The sequence below is a fragment of the Manis javanica genome, chromosome 3 (genome assembly GCF_040802235.1).
Source record: "Manis javanica isolate MJ-LG chromosome 3, MJ_LKY, whole genome shotgun sequence".
Taxonomy (NCBI): domain Eukaryota; kingdom Metazoa; phylum Chordata; class Mammalia; order Pholidota; family Manidae; genus Manis; species Manis javanica.
This window is the reverse complement of record NC_133158.1, coordinates 67,944,668-67,966,356: the sequence shown is the minus strand read 5'-3', so window position 1 is coordinate 67,966,356 and position 21,689 is coordinate 67,944,668. Positions and strand designations below refer to the sequence as shown.

Here is a 21,689-nt window from a genome sequence, read left to right as displayed (position 1 = left end):
TTACTTATCAACTGTTTAAACCTTTACTAAGAATTGGATAAGTTTATAATGACATCATCTAAAATAAAAACAAAACATATGGTTATATCAGCATGTTAATTATGTACATCTTAGACAGACAAGAAGCTTAAAGAGAAAATAGTTGCAATAGATCTCTCACAAAGTATCAAATATTTTGCATAATCTTCACAAAAGCACTTTGTAATGACCCACATGCTATTTCAATGACAATTACAACTAATACTGGACTCATATTCTGTCACTCCTTCTGTGAAAATTATGCTACAGCCGCCGAATTTCCAGCCATTCTCTGAGGGCGCCATGCTCTCTCAAAACGGCTCTCCTCTGCACCTAGGATTCCCTCTTACCCTTTGCCCAGCTCTAAGAGAAAATACACATGACATTTCATTGGAATCCCTGAAAGAAGCAAGTGCTCCCTCTTTGTAATAACTTGTTTAATTCTGTAATTTAACATTCATGAATACTTACCAAAATTAGGAAGAAATTATTCTTTTGCTTTCCTCACATTCTTACTTTAGCCTCTGAAGTAGGGTCTTCTAGCCTCCTGAAGGCTTCTCCTTACAGAAAGAGATTCCCTTCACTGACTGGTGCGATAGGCATAGCCTCTCACCCTTTCAACCACAGTAGCCTCGGGAAGGAGCCCTGGCCTACAGACACAGAAGATGTCATCACGCGGGTGGCTCTCATTCATTTGCAGTTAAGAAGGTTTGAGGCAGAGTGACATCTCCCATATGGCTGGCTGTGTATCTCTAGAAATAACTCTTCCTATAAAGAGGTCTCAAAATCCAGCTGCATTTAGGTGGAGGAATGGTAGGAAACTTATTTTGTCTTTGGACCCACACCATACTTGTGAGTTCAGCTCTCCTATTAATATTCCCTCCAATCTGACTTCTTTATTTTTCAAATGGTTAAGGACCTATAGAGACAGAGGACTGTGATTAATTAGGTTTCTTCAAAAACACCAGTGTCTCAGGATCACGGATTCTAAGGTGAATAAGACATGGTCCTTAACACAAGAAATTTAATAGTTACGGTGCTTCCAGAGCACTTTGCCCATATCTCTGCAATACAATTCAACTTTCAGATTGTAATTTTTTGCTTACTTTCTACCTCTTCATCTGCACTTTAGCTGTGGCAGGCAGGAATGGAATCTTTCTCAATGAGCCATGTCAACTCAGAACCTAGCAAACTAGTCGGTGCCTAGTATGTAGTCATAGATTGTTTGCAAATAAAGGTATTCACATGGAATGTTCAACCTGACTAACTGCACAAGAGAGGCTGATTTTGAAGATCAATCCTCAGAAACTTGCTTTTGAACCTGAAACTTGATTTCTAGCACAGGGTTTTCAATTCCTGTGTTCTCAAGTTCAGCACAAACATTCTATAAAATAACGATGTTTCCTTTCTCATTCACCATTTTTACTTTCTGAGCTGGGTGGTAAGACCCTTCCTGTTCCTGCCTAAAATAGAAATTTTCAAATGAGTATCTTACGAATGTGAATTTGCTTCCTGCCACACCTAACTCCTGGTGGGGAGATGTGGGTTCTTAAAGGCTACACAGACCACAAACTTCACAAATCACCTGAGCCATCTTGTGAAAATGCAGATTCTTATTTCGTAGGTAAAGGCTGAGATTCTACATTTCTAACAATTTCCAGGGGGTGCCCATGGGTTTGAGGGCCATCCTTTGAGTACAAGGGGTTAGATAACTCACTTAACAAACACAGTCATTCCTTAAACATTATTTTCTTATACTGTGTGTCAAGCACTGCACTAAGAAACTAAAGAGGAATGTGACATGATCCTCACCCATAAGTAACCCACAGTCTAATGTGGCAGCAAGCATAACAACAAATAAGTGCTATAAATGATATGACTATTAACAGAATGAGAGGACAAGCCACAGATTGGGAGAAAATATTTTCAAAGGCCTATTTGATGAAAGACTGTTAACTAAACTATACAAAGAACTATTAAAACAATAAAAAAAAGACAATCCAATTGAAACAAGGGTAAAAGGTCTGAACATACACCTCATTAAGAAGATACACAGATGGCTAATAAGCATATGGAAAGATGATCAACATATATCATTTAGGAAGCTGCAAATTCAGACAATGAGATAACACACCTGTTAGAATTAGGACAAAATCTAGAACACTAACAACACCGAATGCTGGTGATGATGTGGAGCAACTCTTATTCATTGTAGATGGGAATGAAAAATGGCACATCCACTTGGAAGACACTTTGGTAGTTTCTTACAAAGCTAAACGTACCTTTATCATTTGATTCAGCAATCACTTTCCTCAGTATTTATTCAAATGAGTTGAAAACTGATGTCTACACAAAAACCTGCACACAGATGATTGTAACAGCTCTATTCATAATTGCCAATATTTGGAAACAAACAAGATGCCCTTCAGTAGGTGAATGGATAAATGAACTGTGTTCTATCCAGACAATGAAATATTATTCAGTGCTAAAAAAGAACTTGTGAGTTATCAAGCCACAGAAAGACAGGGAAGAACCTTAAATGCATATTATTAAGTGAAAGAAGCCAATATGGAAAGGCTACATACTGTGTGGTTTCAATTAAATAACATTCTGAAAAGGTAAAACTATGGAGAAAGAAAAGAATCAGTGGTTGCCAGGAGTTGGGGGACAGAAGGGTGAATAGCTGGACCATAGGAAATGTTTAGGGCAGTGAAGCTATTCTGTACCTTACTATAATAAAGGTACCTGTTGCTATGTACTTGTCAAAACCCATAGAATTATACCACCAAAAGTATACCCTATGTGAACTATGGGCTTTGTTTGATTATGATGTGTCAATAGGTACCTTAGTTGTAATAAAAATGTGTGTATCACCCTAGTGCAGGATGTTGATACAGGAGAGGCTGTGTGTTTGGGGAGTAGGGAGTATATAAAAATTCTCTGTACTTTCTGTTCAACTTTGTTGAAACTAAAACTGCTCTTTAAAAAAGTACATATAGATTGATACAGAAATAGAGAGAGAAAAAGAGAGAGAGGGAGAGATGATATACAGATACGATCAGGCTATAGAATCAATTCTGGAGCCTAGAAAATCTTGTTTGGTAGGCAAAACTGATCAAATAAATCACATATACCAATCTGGCCTCTACACCGGGAAACCTGTATCAAAATTACCTGGGGTGTCTATTAACAGTGAAGAGTATATAGAGCTATATCCTGTATCTACTGAATCAGAATTTCCTATCACTGGGAGTTGGTAATTTTTAGTTCAGTTAAGTTTTTCAGGCTATTTTTATGTGCCATAAAATTTGAAAATCACTCTTCTGTTTCATGTCCGTGCATTTTTCTGGTACAAAAGCAAGACCAAGTTGATTCCAAATAAAGTTTAATAACTTTACCTTCTTATTAGGCATAATCAACAAGCTTAAAATTCATGGAAAATCATACTTTTTCTCATTTATCATTAATGAAATAAGCCATGTAAACACTACTGAAATAAATTTATGTGGGAAATACACATAAAACTCTGACACCTTTTTTTAAGAAGGAATCAAATATACATGATTTGTGGTTTTGGCAGCATGGCACAAATATAAGTAGAAATCATTTATAGGAGTAAAATTATTATCAATATTATCTTTACTATAAAGTATGTTGAGAATATGCTAAACAATAGACAAAAATACTTTTTTTTAATTCAAAAAAGTTATGAAGAAACTGTTCAGCTTTGTGTGTTTATCCAATAAGAACAGCTAAATGTACCTTCCCCATACTTCCTGTTTCTATTTTTAAGAAGACCACAAGCAGCTATCTAATATATCTTTTGCACATAAATACAGTTTGGTTGAAAGTGCCTACCTAGAATGGGCTGCTTAAAATTCTAGGTGTCATGATATTATACTGGCTAGATAGTGGTGAATCTAAAACCATATCCACAACCTCAATCCAAGGGTTGAAATCTTAATGCCAGTGTTACATAAGGAAAGCTCTCCCACAAATCTCAGTTTTGTCTTTTGGGGCCAAAAAATTTGATGGGGGTGTCATACTCCCATCCGCATTTTCATACACTGTTTTCACACATTTCCTTTAATGACCCATTTATTCTAGTATTTTGAACTTCTTTAGCAAACTGAAATGGAATGAATGTTGTCAGTTTCTCTATGATTTTAAGTCACCTACGTTTCTTTCTATACACTGATGATACAGATGGACACCACTCCTCCACATTCATATGAACAGCTCACATATTTGTTCAAATGGATTCTAGCCTTTGTCATTCATTTTTATGAGGTATAGTGCATTTAGTAGCAGCACCTGAGACTTCTAATAGCCTCAAGCTGTTGAATAAGTTGTAGACTATTTTTCAATAATTAGACTCAAGTACTATGGAAATTGAGAAATCTGAAACCATCTCTTCTTGCTATACTCTTAAGTGGCTGCAACCTCAACATTTTAACACAAATTGTGAAACTGCATGACTTCACTACATATGATTTGCCCTGATTCCTTAGTAAGAAGAACAGCAAGATACAGATATGGTGAAGGAAAGTATGTTGACCTGTACTGCCCAACTTAATATTATGGACTTTTCTCCATTCCATTAATTATGCTTTTGATTTGCTATCAGGTCAATCTGTTTAAGCAAAGCAGTTTAAGCCATCAATCTGCACTTGCCTGATGATACTTATTCTCACTGATTTTGACATTTATTTAGACACTCACAAGTATATTTAGCAGCATTATGTCACATTCATATATACATTGGTCTCTGTGACCTGAACACAGAGTCATCACTTTATTTATAAATGCACTATACATCTATCACTCGATTACCACTTATATTTGCCTAGCAGTCTAACAGAAAAGATAGAAGCATCTGTTTGTCAGGCATGGGGAGCATCTACCCCACATTCAGGTGGTGTATTCCTTGTCTTTATTGCACCATTTACTTTCCATTATTTTCTTATATCATCAAGTCTAAAGTGATTTCTCCTTTACATTTAAGAAACCCTAGTATCAGATTGACAGAGGAAAATGTCCTATTATGGAAGATTGATCAGAAGTAAACATACTATTATTACTGTATTCGTGGTTAGAGAGGTGAACTGAGACATTCTTCTTCAAGAGACTGTAGTGAAACTGATCCAGATCAGACAAACTTCTCTTCCCTACGTAAGTCTAGTACCCAAAGGAAATAATTAATTTGTATATTGGGTAAAATATAGCTAGGTTTAAATGTTCTACTACTCTTCAACTCATGATAGCACTCAGTTTTGGAGAGGTTTTTTTTTTGTTGTTGTTCAAGTCTATAACATAAAAGACTCTCATAGAAGTTTCTGGGAGAAATATTAGTCATTTGACCTATAGGTCCTTAAGACCCCCAGCAACAACATGAGCCTTTCTAAAGTGAAATTTCTCAGGTCGAGGAATATTATTTGACATCCTGCTGGACCTTAGATGATTGTGTGGACACACTGACTATTTGATGGCCACTGGTTGGAGATCAGGACCAGATTTAACTCCGCACACATATGGCTGCATATTCTGTAGGAGCTTCCTTCACATTTCTTGCCTGTCTTGGGTTCATTTCAATGATGGAATGGTTCAGGGAAGCATAAACAATGCCCTGTTTGTTTTCCTCCAGATGTAGGTTAGAATAAACCCCAGACTCTTCCTGGGCCCTGAACCAGGGGTCATTATCATAAATTCCAGTTTCTGATGGCAGTGTTTGGGAATTTTGCCTGATGCCCACTTCACTTTGTTCATGCCTAAAGGGCTGGGGAAAATCAACCTATAAAAGAAAAATGATTGTTTTAAGTATCACATAAGAATGTGACAATGCATATCCATTAGCAGAATATATGACTATATGCTAAATTGAGTCATTACATATCAAAAGAAATACTCTGCTCTTCCTCACATATGCTCCTGACATCCACTAATTTTTTTAGCATCTTATCAGTTGTTAGAAGATGAAAGGCTTAGGACCACCATGTTGCTTCCAAGTGTGGTTATTTTGTGCTTTTTTATTGGTTACTTTTGAGGTCCCAGAACACATTTCAACCCCTCTTCAAGATGAAAGCACACTCCAAATTTGTACGAAAATCATAAATACTCACAAGAATTTCAGGCTGCTTACAATAAAAAGGATAGTATTAACAAAGTTTAGAATAAAACAATTATAGATAAAGCAGAACAGATACCCTCAAAAGAGGCAGAAAGAATAAATATTATGAGTTATCCAAGATATATTATTATAGTTTGAAATCTGGAATTGGAAAATTGCTGTCAGTTTTGGGGAGAGGGCAGTCAAAGCTTGGAATAAGTTCTAAAATATTTGGATTATTATTTCTATCACAAGAATATTCTTTCATTTCCAAGTAGTCAAATAGATTAAAGCTTCTGAGAAAGAGGTAACCTTATGGAAACTAAAAATAAAATGGGTCCTGATGTTTTTCCCTCTTCTCAGTTGTTAGGCATTCCTAGCTATGCAAGTGATCTACTTGGTAAAAACTAAGATAATGTGTCAATGCTAAGCATTGTTATTTCAATTTTTTTAAGTCCAATTTTGCTAGTAATTTACGTTCTTGGAGTTTGACCTAACTCCTTTAAGGTGCCAAGTCCACAGTCTTTGAACGTCTACATGATTTATCTGGTCCTTTTCATCCTCATTGTGATATGTATGTTTGTATGTCTACTACACCTCTTCGGCAGAGTTCTATCCCACGTGCTTGTCTGGCCCTATCCTGAGACACTGAATATTAACTCTTGAGTACACCACTTCCCTTCAATGAGGTGGCTGCCCAGGAAATAACACTAAGGCTGAAAGACAGGCATTGCTTTAACCTTCCCAGTCCCTTGGCTTAAATGGAAAGTGCATCAACTTCCCTTTGAAGGAGCCTGGTTAAAGTCTCTGGGGAGAATGGAAGAACCATCATGTGAACTGGTAAGTAGCCACAAATCCTTAATATGTCAACAGAGTCCCTGGTGTACATTTCCATGTTCTAAATCTGTCAACTTAGTTAGCTAGCTCCCTTCCCAAAAGATGGCTGGTTTCCGTGAAAACTTTGTTAGAATGAATGGGGTAAAAGAAAACTTGGTGCTCTGTGGATGAACCTCTCCCGCAGCACCTCATCAAAATAGGGGGTGCTACAAGGCTGGTGTACTATGCTGGCGGGAGAGATGACAAGCACGAAAGCAACTATCCTACTCTATATTTGCATGACGCTCACAGTTTACAAAGCACTTTAAAAAAATACAAGCATTTCAGTGGTTTTTAGTATACAAGTGAGATAGAGCAAGGAAATGGGACAAGGGTCATGCCAATGTAAAATCTACTTAGCGTGCAGAAAAAGGCCCAGCTTATTTTATAACTTAATCTATATTCTGTTCTTTCTCTTATTCTAGCCTCTGAATCAATTAAGTAACTTTCTAACTAGAATGACAGATAGATCTCTGAAGTATAAACAAGCCTATGTAGATAAATAATGCCACGATCCAGGTCAACACCCAACAGTCACCTAAATAACTCTATTCTTAAGACAAAACTTCAAAAGAATTATGAGTCACCTGTATACATTATGCCTAATGCTGACCCCTACCCAAAAGGCCCTATAAAACCCAAAACCCTAAATCCTTAAGTGCACCTCCTCCTTGAGGTCACCTGCTAAGTGTGTACTGTCCTATATCAAATAAACTTTCTAGTTGCATAAGCCATTTGCACTTGCCTCTGAAATCTTTTCCATGATAAAGATAAGAACTCCCCAACCTCCCCAGTGGTAAAAGTCTTTGTCACTCTGCTATTTCATTCAGCTTTCTAGCCTTAACACAATCTTTTTCTCTCTCCCTGTTTTATTTCAGACCAGGAGGGAAGAGGAAGTTCTCAGAACATAACCTCATGCCATCCAGTGCTCTGTGGCTCCCCCAAATCCTTGCGTGATAGGGGCTTAGCTCCCACACTGTGCAGATTCAAGCAGACAGCAAACACTGGACAACAGGTGACTCAGGCTGGCCTCAGGAGTTGGCAAGGGATCTGTGCTATGCCAAGGAGGAGTTCAATGAACTTCCCTTTCCTCCCTCTGTTCTTCCTTGAGCTCTGCTGCCTGCATGCCTGCTGACATTTGCTTCTACTCTTGCTTTAATGAATTCCTTGCCTACACTCATCCAACCTGATGGAGAATTCTTTCTTTATCAAATCAAGAATCCTCCCCTGTCAGGGTTGCAGTTTCATCTAGTGCACAGGGACAAATCTCTCCAGACACAGCTGCCCAGCAACACAAGCACTTTTATATTGTCAACAGGCCATTCTGGAATAACATGGGATCTTTGACTTTTCTATGTAATGGCCTTGTTTTTAGCAATTTCTTTCCCTACGTTGAAGTCTATTCCACTTGTTCCCATACAAGTTCCTTCTTAAGATAGTTTTAGTCTCAAAGATCTCATATGGCTTCTCTGATTATTTTCTGAATTGTTTGACAACTCAAATGGAGCAAACTGTAAATTCCTGGGATAGACCAGAGTACCTTAAAACAAAATTGCCAAATTATTGAAATGAATAATGTGAATTCAACTTCATATTGTAAATAATTTGTTCAGCCTATGCAGGAAGAAATATAACTACATTTTAACTGGGCTTTGCTTGCACAGTAAATTATTTAGATTAATGTTTAAGTCCTGGTTGTAACAGAATGTAGTTTGCATGGCTGTTCACTATGGGGAGAAAGGAAGTAATATTTAAGAAAATCTCCCTATCTGAGCAAACAAACCTTAGCGCCCAATACAATGACGCCTACTGATGTTCACTAAAAACTTAATATAACATTATCAAGTTGAACTATATGGACTACTTTAAAATTAGGCAACCTGATGAATACTGTCATTTAATATGATATGAATTATTGGCTGTATCTGCCTCTGGAATTTCTGGAACTTTAAAGAAGGTTACTATATCTTTATCTCTATTCTTCCTAACTGCACACACACACACACACACACACGCACGCACGCACGCACACACGCACGCACACACACACACACACACACTTACCAAGTCCCTTTGCTGTATCTCATTATGACTATTTGTTTTTAATTAAGAGCTTCATAAATTAAACAAAAATATATTCCCTCATTGTGCATTCTCTTTTGAGTTTCAACACTGAACCCCAAAGAAAAGCCTAAGTTTATATTCCAAAAACTTCTAGGAAAACTTGGCACTGCCTTGGAAAGGCCATTCCCTTTTTCTGGGAGGCCTCTCCCTTGACAGGCCCACACACATTACAAGGGACTTTGACATAACAACTAGACTTATAATCATGCTTCTCTATCTGCTGGAGGAAGAAATCTTTCCTCGTTTTATGAGGTTATTTATGATTCATCCTTTGATTAACTCTCAATTCCCTTCCAGAAAGACTTTTAAGGTGTTTTTGTGAGAATAAATGAACAGCCTGAAGTCACATAGCTGGTCAAAAGCAGATCTAAGATTATGAAAATCTTTGACTTTTTTGTTTGGTACCTGTACCACCACCCATTCTTTTCCAAAGAGCCACTTATAAATTATAAGACTTGTTAATTTTGAAGAATCTTTTCTGCAGATGGAGGTAAATGTAAAATAAACACAATTTTAAAGTAAGTCAATATACCTAGCATTTAGAACAAGACCTGGCACATGGTATTACACAGGCTCATTAAGTTAAAAATAACATAGATTGCATTTGTTTTAAAGATGCATTGAACATACCAGATTAATTTCCCTTCCTGCTGAATCAGAAGGCTTCTTTTGTTCAGCTGGAATTCAAAAAGAAAAATTTTTTAATAAAAAAAAAAGGATCAAAGAACTACACAAAATTCTTCCCCAATTTCCTATTTGTTAGAGCTATGATAAAAAAAATGGATTCTGGAATCAGATTGCTAGGTTGAAACTCAGTCCCTAGAGTAGAGGTGGGAAGCCTCCCCACCCGTGCCCACCCACATGCTTGCCAGAGACAGCACTGTTATTAGTTTGGGCTTGTTTATTTGCTGTGATTAGCACGGCACATGCCTCAGTTTGTGAGTATTCATGCTGCCCATTTTGTTCACTGATTCTTCAACAGCACATCTAAGAGGAAGGGACAGAATCCAGTGTATTACTTTAAAAAAGATGGAAAATCCTTGGTCTGGGGACATTCTATACTCAGTGCCAGGCACGTTACTGTCCTGTCACCTGTGTAACAAGGATATCTCCTTCTACCGAGGTTCACTGTGAGTGTGGTAAATGGAAGGATTTTTCCCTGCCTCTTTCCTGAAGTCCCAGCAGCCTCAGGAAAGATAGGGAAGCCTGGAGAGGGGCTGTGGAAAGAGCCTTGGAGCTGCAGGTGTGGAGCTGGGGTTCCAAAGGATTCACTCCGTATTCTGAGAAGGTTCTGGGCTTTGAAAGTCCTCACCACAGACCACCAGAAACACTTCTTTTTTTTTTTTTCCCCAGACAAAGCTTTCTCTTGTGGCAGAAATAAGGCTTGCTTTGTCTGTCTAGCTTAATTTCTATCGCTATGCTATGGCTGCTGCTGTGGGAAAGGAATGAGAGGAGATGACTGAAAGGAAAAAGGAAAGAGAGAACTGGGGGGTTCAGACCAGAGCTGAAAGAGAATTCTCCATACATCTCTTGCTTACTATGTTTAATAAGGGTTTCACTCATGACCTTGAGGGAATTCTTACAAAAGCAGAAAGGAATTATTTTCAAAATATCACACCTCTCCCTTCATAGCCAAACCCACATTTTTTGAAGTGCATTATTGTTGTGTGAGGGTTCAGATGGCCACAGAAATATGAATTTCTCCAATGACACTGGGTCTGCATTTAGACAAGGACGAGTATGACTGGCATGATGTCATATGGATGTGAAAAAGAGGAATATCCAGGAGATTCTTCCAACCTCGTTTTCAACACTCTTGAACTTTAGAAGAGCTCCTTCTCACACAAACCTAAGGCTGACAAACTGTAACTCCCAGCCTTGTGCCCTCCTTGCCACAACCCTCGGCTGGAGCACTGGGTTGTGGTGAGCATGCTTCACCATGCCTAGTGGCGACCTGAATTAATCCATTTGGCTTTTGGTGGAAGGATGAATTGTCCCCCAGAAAATCACCATCCATGGTTCATCATCAAATATTGGGAAAGAAAAAACCAGGAATCAATTAAAAACCTATCAGCCCTAGTAATCGAGCCCTAAAGGTGTAGCACAGAGCAGCAGAGGGAAGATGGAACTCACCTTGGTGCTTTCTAAGGCAACAGAATAGGCAGACACAGGTACTGAGCAGAGGTAATGCACCAAGAGGAAGCAAACTGTAAAGGATCCATCGTCTGTCCACCATCTCTTCCTTGGAGGGTGCTTCCGTGGCCCTGGTTGTATCTGGAATGTTAGTCAATGCCAAAGACAGGAAATCTGAGATCTATTAGGACCGGCAATGCCCTCTGCATAGTCAGAACCTGAATGAAGGCAATTTCCAGCTGATGCCTCCACTTCCAGAAGGCCTTCTTCATGGACCCCAGGCCTCAGTATGCTCACCTACCTCTTGCTTTATTGCCAGCATATGTGGGTGGCTCTGGGTTACAATTTATCATTTCCAAGAATATTTTATTCTGCTAGGGTTAATCCTCTGTAAAACAATGTCCATAACAGCTTTCAGAAAGCACATTACCAGGCCCTTTCATCTGCATTGTCTCATTCAACTCTCATATTTGCCACATAAGAAAAATAAGAAAGCGATACTTTTTACTCAGTGCCATGCCTTGAGAAGAATATTATTGTTCCAAGGCTTGCCCAAGGTCAGACAGCTACCAAGTGGTAGTTGGAACTCCAGACAGCATGTGTCTGATACTAAGTTCAAGTTCCTTTAACACAACACCTTTTTCTTGTCTCACAACTCTTTCGTATCTCCAAATACCAAATACTTTTGTTATCTCCAGACACCTTTGTTATTTCCAGCTATGCTTTGCTGGGCATATAGCTGGTGCTCATTGCTATTGCTCAAGGTTAATGTGCGTTAAGACCCTGCTTGTCCATGGTAAATGCAACTTATCAGTGGGTCGTACGAAAATACAATAGATGACAAATAACATTTAAAAACTGAAATGTAACAATAGAAAATATCCAAATGCATCACATATCTTTAATTTTGTACTTTTGTTCATCTTTTTTATTCAGGAAAGCTTTACTTCTAAACATATTAATGTGGTTATATAGTCACTTCCCCATGTGCTTGGTTTTGAGGTAAAGGTGGTCAGGAGATCCTGGAACTAGGCACAAAAGGGTTTGGTAGTTCAGAGTGGGAACAAGTGCTATGTTGTTCATGCTGCAGCTGCTGGTCAGGTTGGGCAAACAGCCAAGTCATTCTGACCAAGAATGACAAACACAGCCATCTGGGAGAGGAGCATAGACAGAAATAGGGACTAATGTTCCTCCAACAGATAACCTAATACAAACACATCCACTCTGTTTAAAAAAACCCAACTTTTATTATTTCTACAACCACCAAACAATGTAGTTTCCTTAATTTTATTTGAAAAGTTTGATACTTACTTATTACAGGGTGTTCTAAATTATTTTGAATCCGTTCTAAAACAGAAAAACAAAAATTTTAAATTGGTTGTGAAAATAATGATGGTGTATACTCGGGTATGTCCAAAATCAGAGCTAGCCTCTGAGAGGACTCCTGCTTTGGCTCCACTACTAGAGAATCCAATGGTCCAGCTCAAGGCAGTTGTGTAATTTGTAGGTCATCACTTCAAGATCACAGACACAAAGTAAATCCCTGGGTTCATGCTGAGGCTGGAAGAAAGACTCTATAAATACAATGTGATCTTCACTGTCTGCTTTGGTTCCCTCTTTTCCAGTCCTAAAGTGTAAGGACACTTGACAGCCTATATGACACCAACTGGCAATTGGAATAATAAACTGCACACTCAGCAGGTGCTCCCAGTGAGTGTGAGAGGCCACACGGAAAGGATGCTTTGGATGACATGCTGGTTACTCACGCTGAAATGAAGATGGTGCCCACCACTTTCTGCCCACTCATACCACCTCCAGTATTCTGCGACAGTGGGGACCACCTGCCTCTCTGAAGCTTCTCATCAGGGATGACCAAGGGCAGGTCAGGGAGGACGGAGTTGCAGGCCACCACATATCCCAGGGACTGTTTCCCAGCTCTGTCAGTGTCTCCCCTGGGACTTGGCATTGCTTTGCAACATGCTTTTCTCATCTGGGAGAATATGCTTTTGCAACAGCATCCAAGCCCCAACGTTATCATAGGCCTGTTCTTACATGGACCCATTCTTAACTTGAACACAAAAAAAGCAGTCAGATATCAGAACAGAAAATTCCCAATACCCTCTAAAAAGGGGAGAAAATGAAAAGTTTTTAAAAATCGTACCTCCCAAATGTACTTACAAAAAGCAGGGTTTTTAATATAATTTCAGAGTATATTTTTCTCCTCCTCTCCTACTCAATTTACTGAGTACTCCCAGGTACAGAAGGAGAAGGAATTTTTCTTTGACCCTTTCCCTATTATGTCTATTCTCATCACTTCACAGAAGGAAAATCCACACCCAGGTCAAAGCCAATTCCTAAATACTTCATTTAACTTTTGTGAAGGGAGCAGGCATGACTCAGAGAAACAGGACACATTTCCTGCTTCCTAGGACATTATAACCCTTCATGGGATAAAGAACACATTCTACAGTACACTTAAATGTGTGACAAATGAGAGGCACAGGCCTTAAGTGCCATAAAAACTGCTAGAAAAGAGAAGTCACTTCCCTTAGGGGAAATGTGAAAGGCTTCATTAAGAACCAGGAAGTGAGTTGGGCTTGACTGGAGGGGTAAAATTCTGATGGGTGGATGCAGATGAACAGGTGCCCTATGAGCACTGACGGCAGCTTAAGAAGGACCAGGTGAAGGCATGGCGATGGCAAGGAGAGAATCCAGAAACAACCCAGAAAGGCAGGTGAGGCTGGACTGCAGAAGCCCTTGAATGCTGGTTAATAAGTGGGTGTGCAGTGTTATGAGCACTGGGGATGCTCTGCTGGATCTGAATATAAAGAGTGGCATTATGAAAGAATGGGCAGATTGACCGGGCAGATTGTGTATTAGGGAGATTTTTGTCTGAAATGGGGCCAAACAGAAAAACAGTAAAGGCAGGGAGCCCATACAGCTAACTGAATGAAAGAAAGTATGAGATGTTCATGAAGATACAGGAGGGAACCGATCACAGAGCGGAGCGTCGCTGACAGGAGCATGCCGAAGCAAAGCGCTGGGGAATTTCCAGTGAGGTCGGGAACATTGATTAAGAAAGTGATGAGAAAGGGAGTGACATGAAAGGTAGGAGAGTAGGAATCAGGAGAGCAGAAATCTTCAAAGAGAAACTAAAGGCTCTTGTGTCTTCTACTTAGCTTGTAGACTTTCCTTCTCACCTAATCCACATGCCCGCAGGGCACAGGGTGTAAGAGCTGCCTACCTTCCCCCTGAGGTTAGGCCTCCTCTTCCCCATGGGAGAAAAATTATTGATCCTAATTTCAGCCTGGCTTGATCCTTAGAGCAGGTACCTTTACACACTTTACAAACAGTACAACCATCTGTAGTGCTCATGGAATGACCCAAATATGGAACAGAGGAGAGACAGTAACGCCTCTGGGGAATTCCAGTTCATAAGTAATTATTAGCTTGCCTCCAACCCTGGCTAAGCGCCTCCCTCTTGGACAGAAGTGATTGATTCTCATGAGGAAAGACTGAACCACACAAGACAACTTCTCTTCAAGGAAAAGTGGATTCACTGCCACTACATTCAATTTTATTATACATTATATTAATATATGTTATATAAATGCTCTCATAGCACTTAATTGTTTTACATTTAATAGTATAATTACTATCATCCTGGAAGTAATGTTTTGCAAGTTTTGCTTATTTTTATCATTTGTTTTGCCAGTTAAAATAGTAATAATTCTTACAAAATTCAGTGTGTTACCTCATTATGTGAATTAATAGTGAGATTAGTTAACTTCAGAAAACATAATTCCATGTATCTTCAATATAGGCTTCTCCAGGTTGTTAAAGGCAATTGCCTCACTTTGCATAGATAATATCATTTGACTCATTTACAAAGAAACATTTATTGAGCATCTATTATGTGCCATACACTGTACCATCTATTTGTACAGAAGGAAAGATATTTAAGACACAGCCTCCATGCTAAGGCCATTTATGTGCCTCCATTTATGAGCCAGTGCATAGATGGCCACAGGCAATTAGCACTGAGTTTGATCCCCAAATCTGCAAAATCAGAGTCTCTGACTCTGCCATAAATCCTTTCTATACTTCTATGCATTGTAGTAGAGGGTTGCAGCCAGTGCTAGAGTACTGTGCTTTCCTCACAGGGCTACTTTCAGAGATTTTTAAATGATTTAAAGGATTCTAAAAGGATTTAAATGGATTCCTTTGTCGGGTTACTTTAAGGGAATTTAAAGACTGACTCCAGAATGTGTGTATAAGCTAAAAAATTAATTTTTAATTAATCATGCAGTCAGTGGTATCCATAGAAGTAGCTATATAAATTTCAGACATGCTACCACTGCACCAAATCTCTTTGACATTTCTCTTTTGCAATAAAGAAGGTCAAGTTTATGGGCCACAAGGTCAGTTTATGGGCCACTAAAGAAACTCCATCTCATTTCTTATAATTAAAGGGTAGTCTTTTTTGATTCAAAAATATTTTATGTGGTAAAAAAACATAGAAAAATTACTATTCCAATTGTTTAAAGTGTAAAATTCAGAAGGCACTCACTACTATCACCACTATGTAGTTTCAGGACATTTTCTCATTCCCAAGAGGAAATCCCATGCACATTAAATAGTCACTCCCCATTCTCCTTCTCTCCCAGCCCTTAGTAACCATTAACCATTTTCTATCTCTGTGGATTTTCCTATTCTGGGTATTTCATATAAACAGAATCATACAATATGTGATCTTTTGTGTCTGGCTTTTTTTATTTAGCACGTATTTGAGGTTCAGCTGTGAGGTTCAGCTTATATTCTTATTTCATCCACTTTTATGCCTGAATAATATTCCATTGCATGGACACACCACTTTTCCTTTATCCATTTATCAGTTGATGAACATTTGGGTTGTTTCCACATTTTGGCCTTTGTGAATAGTGCTGCTATAAACATTTATGTACAAATTTTTCTGTGGACATATGTTTTCATTTCACTGGGATATTTACCTAGCATTGGAATTGCTGAGTCTTGTGGCAATGTTTAATCTTTTGAAGAACTGTCAGACTACTTTCCAAAGTAGCTGCACCATTTTACATTCCCAACAGCAAGGTATAAGGGTTCTGATTTTCTCAAAAACTTTCTAACACTTTTTATTTTTCATTTAAGAAAAAATTCTAGTTATTCTAGTTGGTGGGAAGTAGCATCTCATTGTGATTTTGATTTGCATTCTCCTAATGACCAAAGACATTGAACATTTTTTTAAGTGATCATTGGCCAGTTTTATGTATCTTCTTTGGAGAATTGTCTGTCTAGTCCTTTGCCTGTTTTTTAATTAGATTGCTTATGTTTCTTGTTTATTTGTAAGAATTCTTTATATATTCTGGGTACTAATGCCATATCAGATATAAGATTTGCAAATATTTTCTCATATTCTCTAGGTTATCATTTCACTTTCTTGATAATGTCTTTGATGTGCAAAAGCTTTCAATTTTTATGTAGTCCTATTTATCTATTTATTCTTTTTGTTGCTTATGCTCTTGATATCATATCAAAAAGGTATTGACAAATCCAAGATCATGAAAATTTACTCCTATGGAAACATGAAGATTTTCCTCTAATGAAACATAGTATTGTAGTTTTATGTAAACATAGGTTTTATTGTTTTAGTTCTTATATTTAATATATAATTCATTTTTACTTATTTTTGTATATTATGTAAGGTAGAGGTCCAAATTCATTATTTTTCATCTCCAATTGTCCCAGTACCATTTATCAAAGAAACTGTCCTTTTCCCATTGAATGGGTCTGGCAGCCTTTTTAAAAATCAATTGACCAAGACATATGGATTTATGATATACTCTATCCTTATACTGGTACTACTCTGTTTTGATTACTATAGGTCTATAGTAAGTTTTGAAATAGAGAAAGGTTAGTCCTCTGACTTGGTTCTTATTTTTCAAGACTATTTTTTGATATTCTGAGTTCATTGCAATTCCATGTGAATTTTAAGATCAGCTCTTTTATATCTTTTTTTTTTAAGTTGGGATTTTGATAGGGATTGCACTGAATCTGTAGATCACTTTGGGAAACATTGTCATCTTAACAACATTAAATGTTCCAGTTCACAAACACAGGATATCTTTCCATTTATTTACACTTTCTTTAATTTTTTTGGCTGTGTTTTGTTCAATGTACAAGTGTTGAACCCCTTAGGTTAAATTTATTCCTAAGCTTTTTATTCTTTTTGATGTATTATAAAAGGAATTGTTTTCTTAATTTCCTTTTCAGATTGCTCACTGCTAGTGTATAGAAATACCACTGATTTTTTTTTTAGTTGATTATACAACGTTGTTGAATTTACCTATTAGCTCTAGTAATTTTTGTGGATTTTTAAAGATTCTCTATATATAAGATCATGTCATATGTGAAAGGAGATGATTTCATTTCTTTCTGTCCAATTTGGATGGCTTTTCTTTTTTCTTTCTTTTTTTTTTTTTTGCCTAAGTGCTCTGGCTGGAACTTATAGTTTGATGTTGAATAGAAGTGGCAAAAGCAGACATCCTTGTGTTTTTCCTGTTCCTAGGGGGAAAGCTTTCAGTTTTTCACCACTGAGTATGACATTAGTTGTGGGATTTTCATAAATCAGATTTTTTTTCTACTCTCCTCTACTCCTATTTGTTTTTCATGTTTTGTTCAGGTTGGTTTTGTCCAGCTTAACCTCAGCCTGTCCTTCCTCTGCTGTTTGAACCTCATGAGGGCCTTTGTGGAGGCAGCTAAAGCTATGATTATTCTCAAAATTTATCAGGAAGTCCAGTTATTTGTATGCTGTTTCCCTCCTGTGCAAACTGTGCTATTAATGTGAGTCTAATTGTCTTAGCACCACAAATATAACTTGAAGATTTTTTTATCAATAAAAGTCAATAACTGATAAGGAGAACTAAAAATACAAGAAGAAAAAAAGCCAAAGAATAGAAAGCTGTCTGCTACTATTGGTGTTCACTTTGTACTTTTTTCCCATATTTTAATAATATACTTCTGGACTTATCAAATAAATGTTATGCCCTTTAAAGGCAAGAACAGTATCTTTCATTATACTTTTTTCACTCTTCTCCATCTCATTCATCCAAAATTACACACAGTACCACACAAATGTATGTGCATACACATCACAATCTGTGCAATCTGTGAGGCACGGCAGCCTTCCAATTTGTATGAGCTCAGGGTCTAACATGATCACTTGAGAATCTTTGTCCTCTTTTTCTTTGAAATATGATGAGAAAAACATCATACAGAGAAAGCCCTAAAGACTCCACCAAAAAAATTCTAGAACTAATAACTGAATTCAGCAAAGTTGGATATAAAATTAATACACAGAAATCTGTTTTGTTCCTATATACTAACAATGACCTAGCTGAAAGAGAAATCAGGAAAACAACTCCATTTAAAATTGCATCACAAAGAATAAAATATCTAGGAATAAACCTAACTATGGAGGTAAAAGACCCATACTATGAAACTATTAGACACTCATGAGACAAATTAAAGAAGACACCAATAAACAGAAATCTATCCCATGCTCATGGGTAGGAAGAATTAATGTTGTCAAAACATTAAAACATTTGTTGGCCATCCTGCACAAAGCAATTTACAGATTCAATGCAATCCCTCTCAAAATCCCAACATTTTTCAATGAACTAGAACAAATGATCCAAAATTCATATGGAACCACAAAATACCCTGAATAGCCAAAGCAATTCTGAGAAAGAACAAAGCTAGGGGTATTATGTTCCCTGATTTCAAGCTATACTACAAAGCTACAGAAATCAAAACAGTATGACACTGGTATAAGAAAAGACCCGTAGATCAGTAGAACAGAATAGAGAGACCAGATATAAACCCACACATACATGGTCAATTAATATATGATAAAGGAGCCATGAATATACAATGGGGAAAAGAGAGCCTCTTCCATAACTGGTTTTGGGAAAACTAGACAGCTACATGCAAGAGAATGAAACTGGATAACTAACTCCATACATAAAAGTAAACTCAAAGTGGGTCAAAGAATTGAATGTAAGACATGAAACTCTCAATCTTAAAAGAAAACATAGGCAAAAATCTCTTTAACATCAGCATGAGCAATTTTTTCTTGGACATATCTTCTCAGGCAAGGGAAACAAAATAAAAAATGAACAAGTGGGACTACATCAAATTTAAAAGCTTCTGTACAGCAGCGTACACCATCAGCAGAACAAAAAAGCAACTTACACTGTGGGAGAACATATTTGTAAATGGTTTATCTGATAAGGGGTTAACAGCCAAAATACATAAATAACTCACATGCCTCAGCACCAAAAAAACAAATAACCAAATTAAAAAATGGGTAGAGGGCATGAACAGACATTTCTCTAAAGAAGAAATACAAATGGCCAACAGGCACAAGAAAAGATGATCCACATCACTAATTATCAAGGAAATGTACATCAAAATCACAATGATATATCACTTCACACCAGTTAGAATGGCCACTATTCTAAAAGACAAGAAATAACAAGTGTTGGCAAGGATGTGGAATAAAGGGAACCCTCCTACACTGTTGGTGGGAATGTAAATTGGTGCAGCTATTGTGAAAAGCAGTATGGAGGTTTTGCAAAAAATTAAAAGTAGAAATACCGTATGACCAGTAATTCCACTTCTAGAAATTTACCTGAAGAAAACAAAATCCCTGCTTCAAAAAGATATACATACATCCCTATGTTTATCACTGCATTATGTACAATAACCAAAATCTGGAAGCAATTTCAGTGTCCATCAATAGATGAATAGATAAAGAAGAGGTGGTACATATACATAAGGGAATATTAATCAGGCATAAGAGAAAGAAATCCTGCCATTTGCAACAACATGGATGTAATTAGAAGGTATTATGCTAAGTGAAATAAGCCAGGCAGAGAAAAACAAATACCATATGATTTTCCTTATTTGTGGAATATAAAAACAAAGCGAAACCGAATGAACAAAATAGCAGTAGACTCATAGAAACTGAGAAGTGACTAGAGGTGACCATGGGGGAATGGGATAGGGTAGGAAGGGTGAGGGGGATAAAGGGGCACAAAAAATCTCAAACTTAATATAAGTTGGTTATGGGAATAGTAGCACAGCATGGAGAATATAGTCAATGATTCTGCAACATCTTTCTATGCTGACAGACAGTAGCTGACCTAGAGCGGGTGAGGTATGGATAACCTTTGAACCACTGTGTTGTATATTTGAAACCAATATAAGATTGTATATCAAGGATGTTTCAATTAAAAAAAAAGAAAGAAGAAAAACATTAGATAGTGTTGCTGTCTAGAACTCACCTGTCACACTGATGGTAATTGAGTGGCTTTCCATGAGTCCAGATGAAAAATTCGCAGAACAGCGGTATGACCCATTGTCACTAGCAAGCACTTGATTGAAATGCAGAATAAAAGTTGAAGTATTCTTCTCTTCTTCCCAATGCATGTGTCCCTGAAGTCTATCCCCAGGAGATAAACAGCTTTTTCCTTCAAACTTGCACCAGGTCACATTAGGTCTGTAAGTACAATATATCACAGGGCATCGCAGTTCAAATGGCTCCCCTTCTGAGACACTGTATTTGGAATATCTTCTTACATAAAGTTGTTCATTACATGGTTTTTCCCCTGAAAGATGAAAACAAAATTAAAATTAAATCTGTTCTGGAAGGACTGGATGTTTGCCACTTCAACAGTTTCTGCCAAAGATTCCTCAAGTATAATTCTGTAATTTTCCCAGGTAACTTTTTCCAGTGCATTAGCCCTCACTAGCAGAGTGTCTGGCACATAATAAATACTTGTTGAAAAAAATCAAATAAATAATGTCCTTGATTATTCAACAATTTCCTCAATTTCTGAGAAATTACTGTTATTTTTATAATGAAATTTTATTATGCTTTATTTTAATTATAGCTACTCCAATAATAGAAAATAATAAAACAATTTCTTGTCAGTTATATTTCAGGGGCTGTTCAAAATACATTAAATACTTTAATTTATTTAATTCTCACAACAAAAATACTATATATTATCATAAACCCTATTTTACAGATAAGGAAACTGAGGTAATAAAAATCTTCCCTGAAGTGATATTCTGATTAGGAGAATCCATATTTAAACTCCTACCAGAGTCATTGCTCTATAATTCATTAACCATGACTCCCTCTTTGTTTCTTGAGTAGTGATAACATTTTCTTTTATTAGCTTTGGTATATCACAATGAGTGGGAGAGAGGGATTTTTGTAGACAACTATTTCTTTACAATGCTTGGCACTTGAAAATTTTCTTACTTGTTTTTCAAAGACTTTAATTTTTTCCATGATTTTTTCTGTGTAGGAGACATACAACTCAAGACAATTGTCTGAAAATAG

The 21,689-nt window shown here is 37.3% G+C and overlaps 1 protein-coding gene and 1 long non-coding RNA gene across 2 annotated transcripts in view; one reads left to right on the top strand and one right to left on the bottom strand.

The window, feature by feature from the left end:
• Positions 1-3,378: 3,378 nt before the first annotated feature.
• BTLA (B and T lymphocyte associated) overlaps positions 3,379-21,689 on the bottom strand; it is a 31,084-nt gene continuing 12,773 nt past the window's right edge. Inside the window, exons 2-6 of the mRNA XM_017653436.3 lie at positions 20,623-20,946; positions 12,569-12,604; positions 11,258-11,398; positions 9,755-9,801; positions 3,379-5,809 (exon numbers count right to left, since the gene is read on the bottom strand). Coding sequence (XP_017508925.3) covers positions 5,534-5,809; positions 9,755-9,801; positions 11,258-11,398; positions 12,569-12,604; positions 20,623-20,946 — 824 coding nt within the window. The 3' untranslated portion in view covers positions 3,379-5,533. The remainder of the gene's footprint in view (positions 5,810-9,754; positions 9,802-11,257; positions 11,399-12,568; positions 12,605-20,622; positions 20,947-21,689) is intronic.
• Positions 5,822-16,004, top strand: LOC118972314 (uncharacterized). The gene is made up of 2 exons (XR_005061222.2): positions 5,822-8,015; positions 12,883-16,004. It is a non-coding gene; the product is annotated as an uncharacterized lncRNA (long non-coding RNA).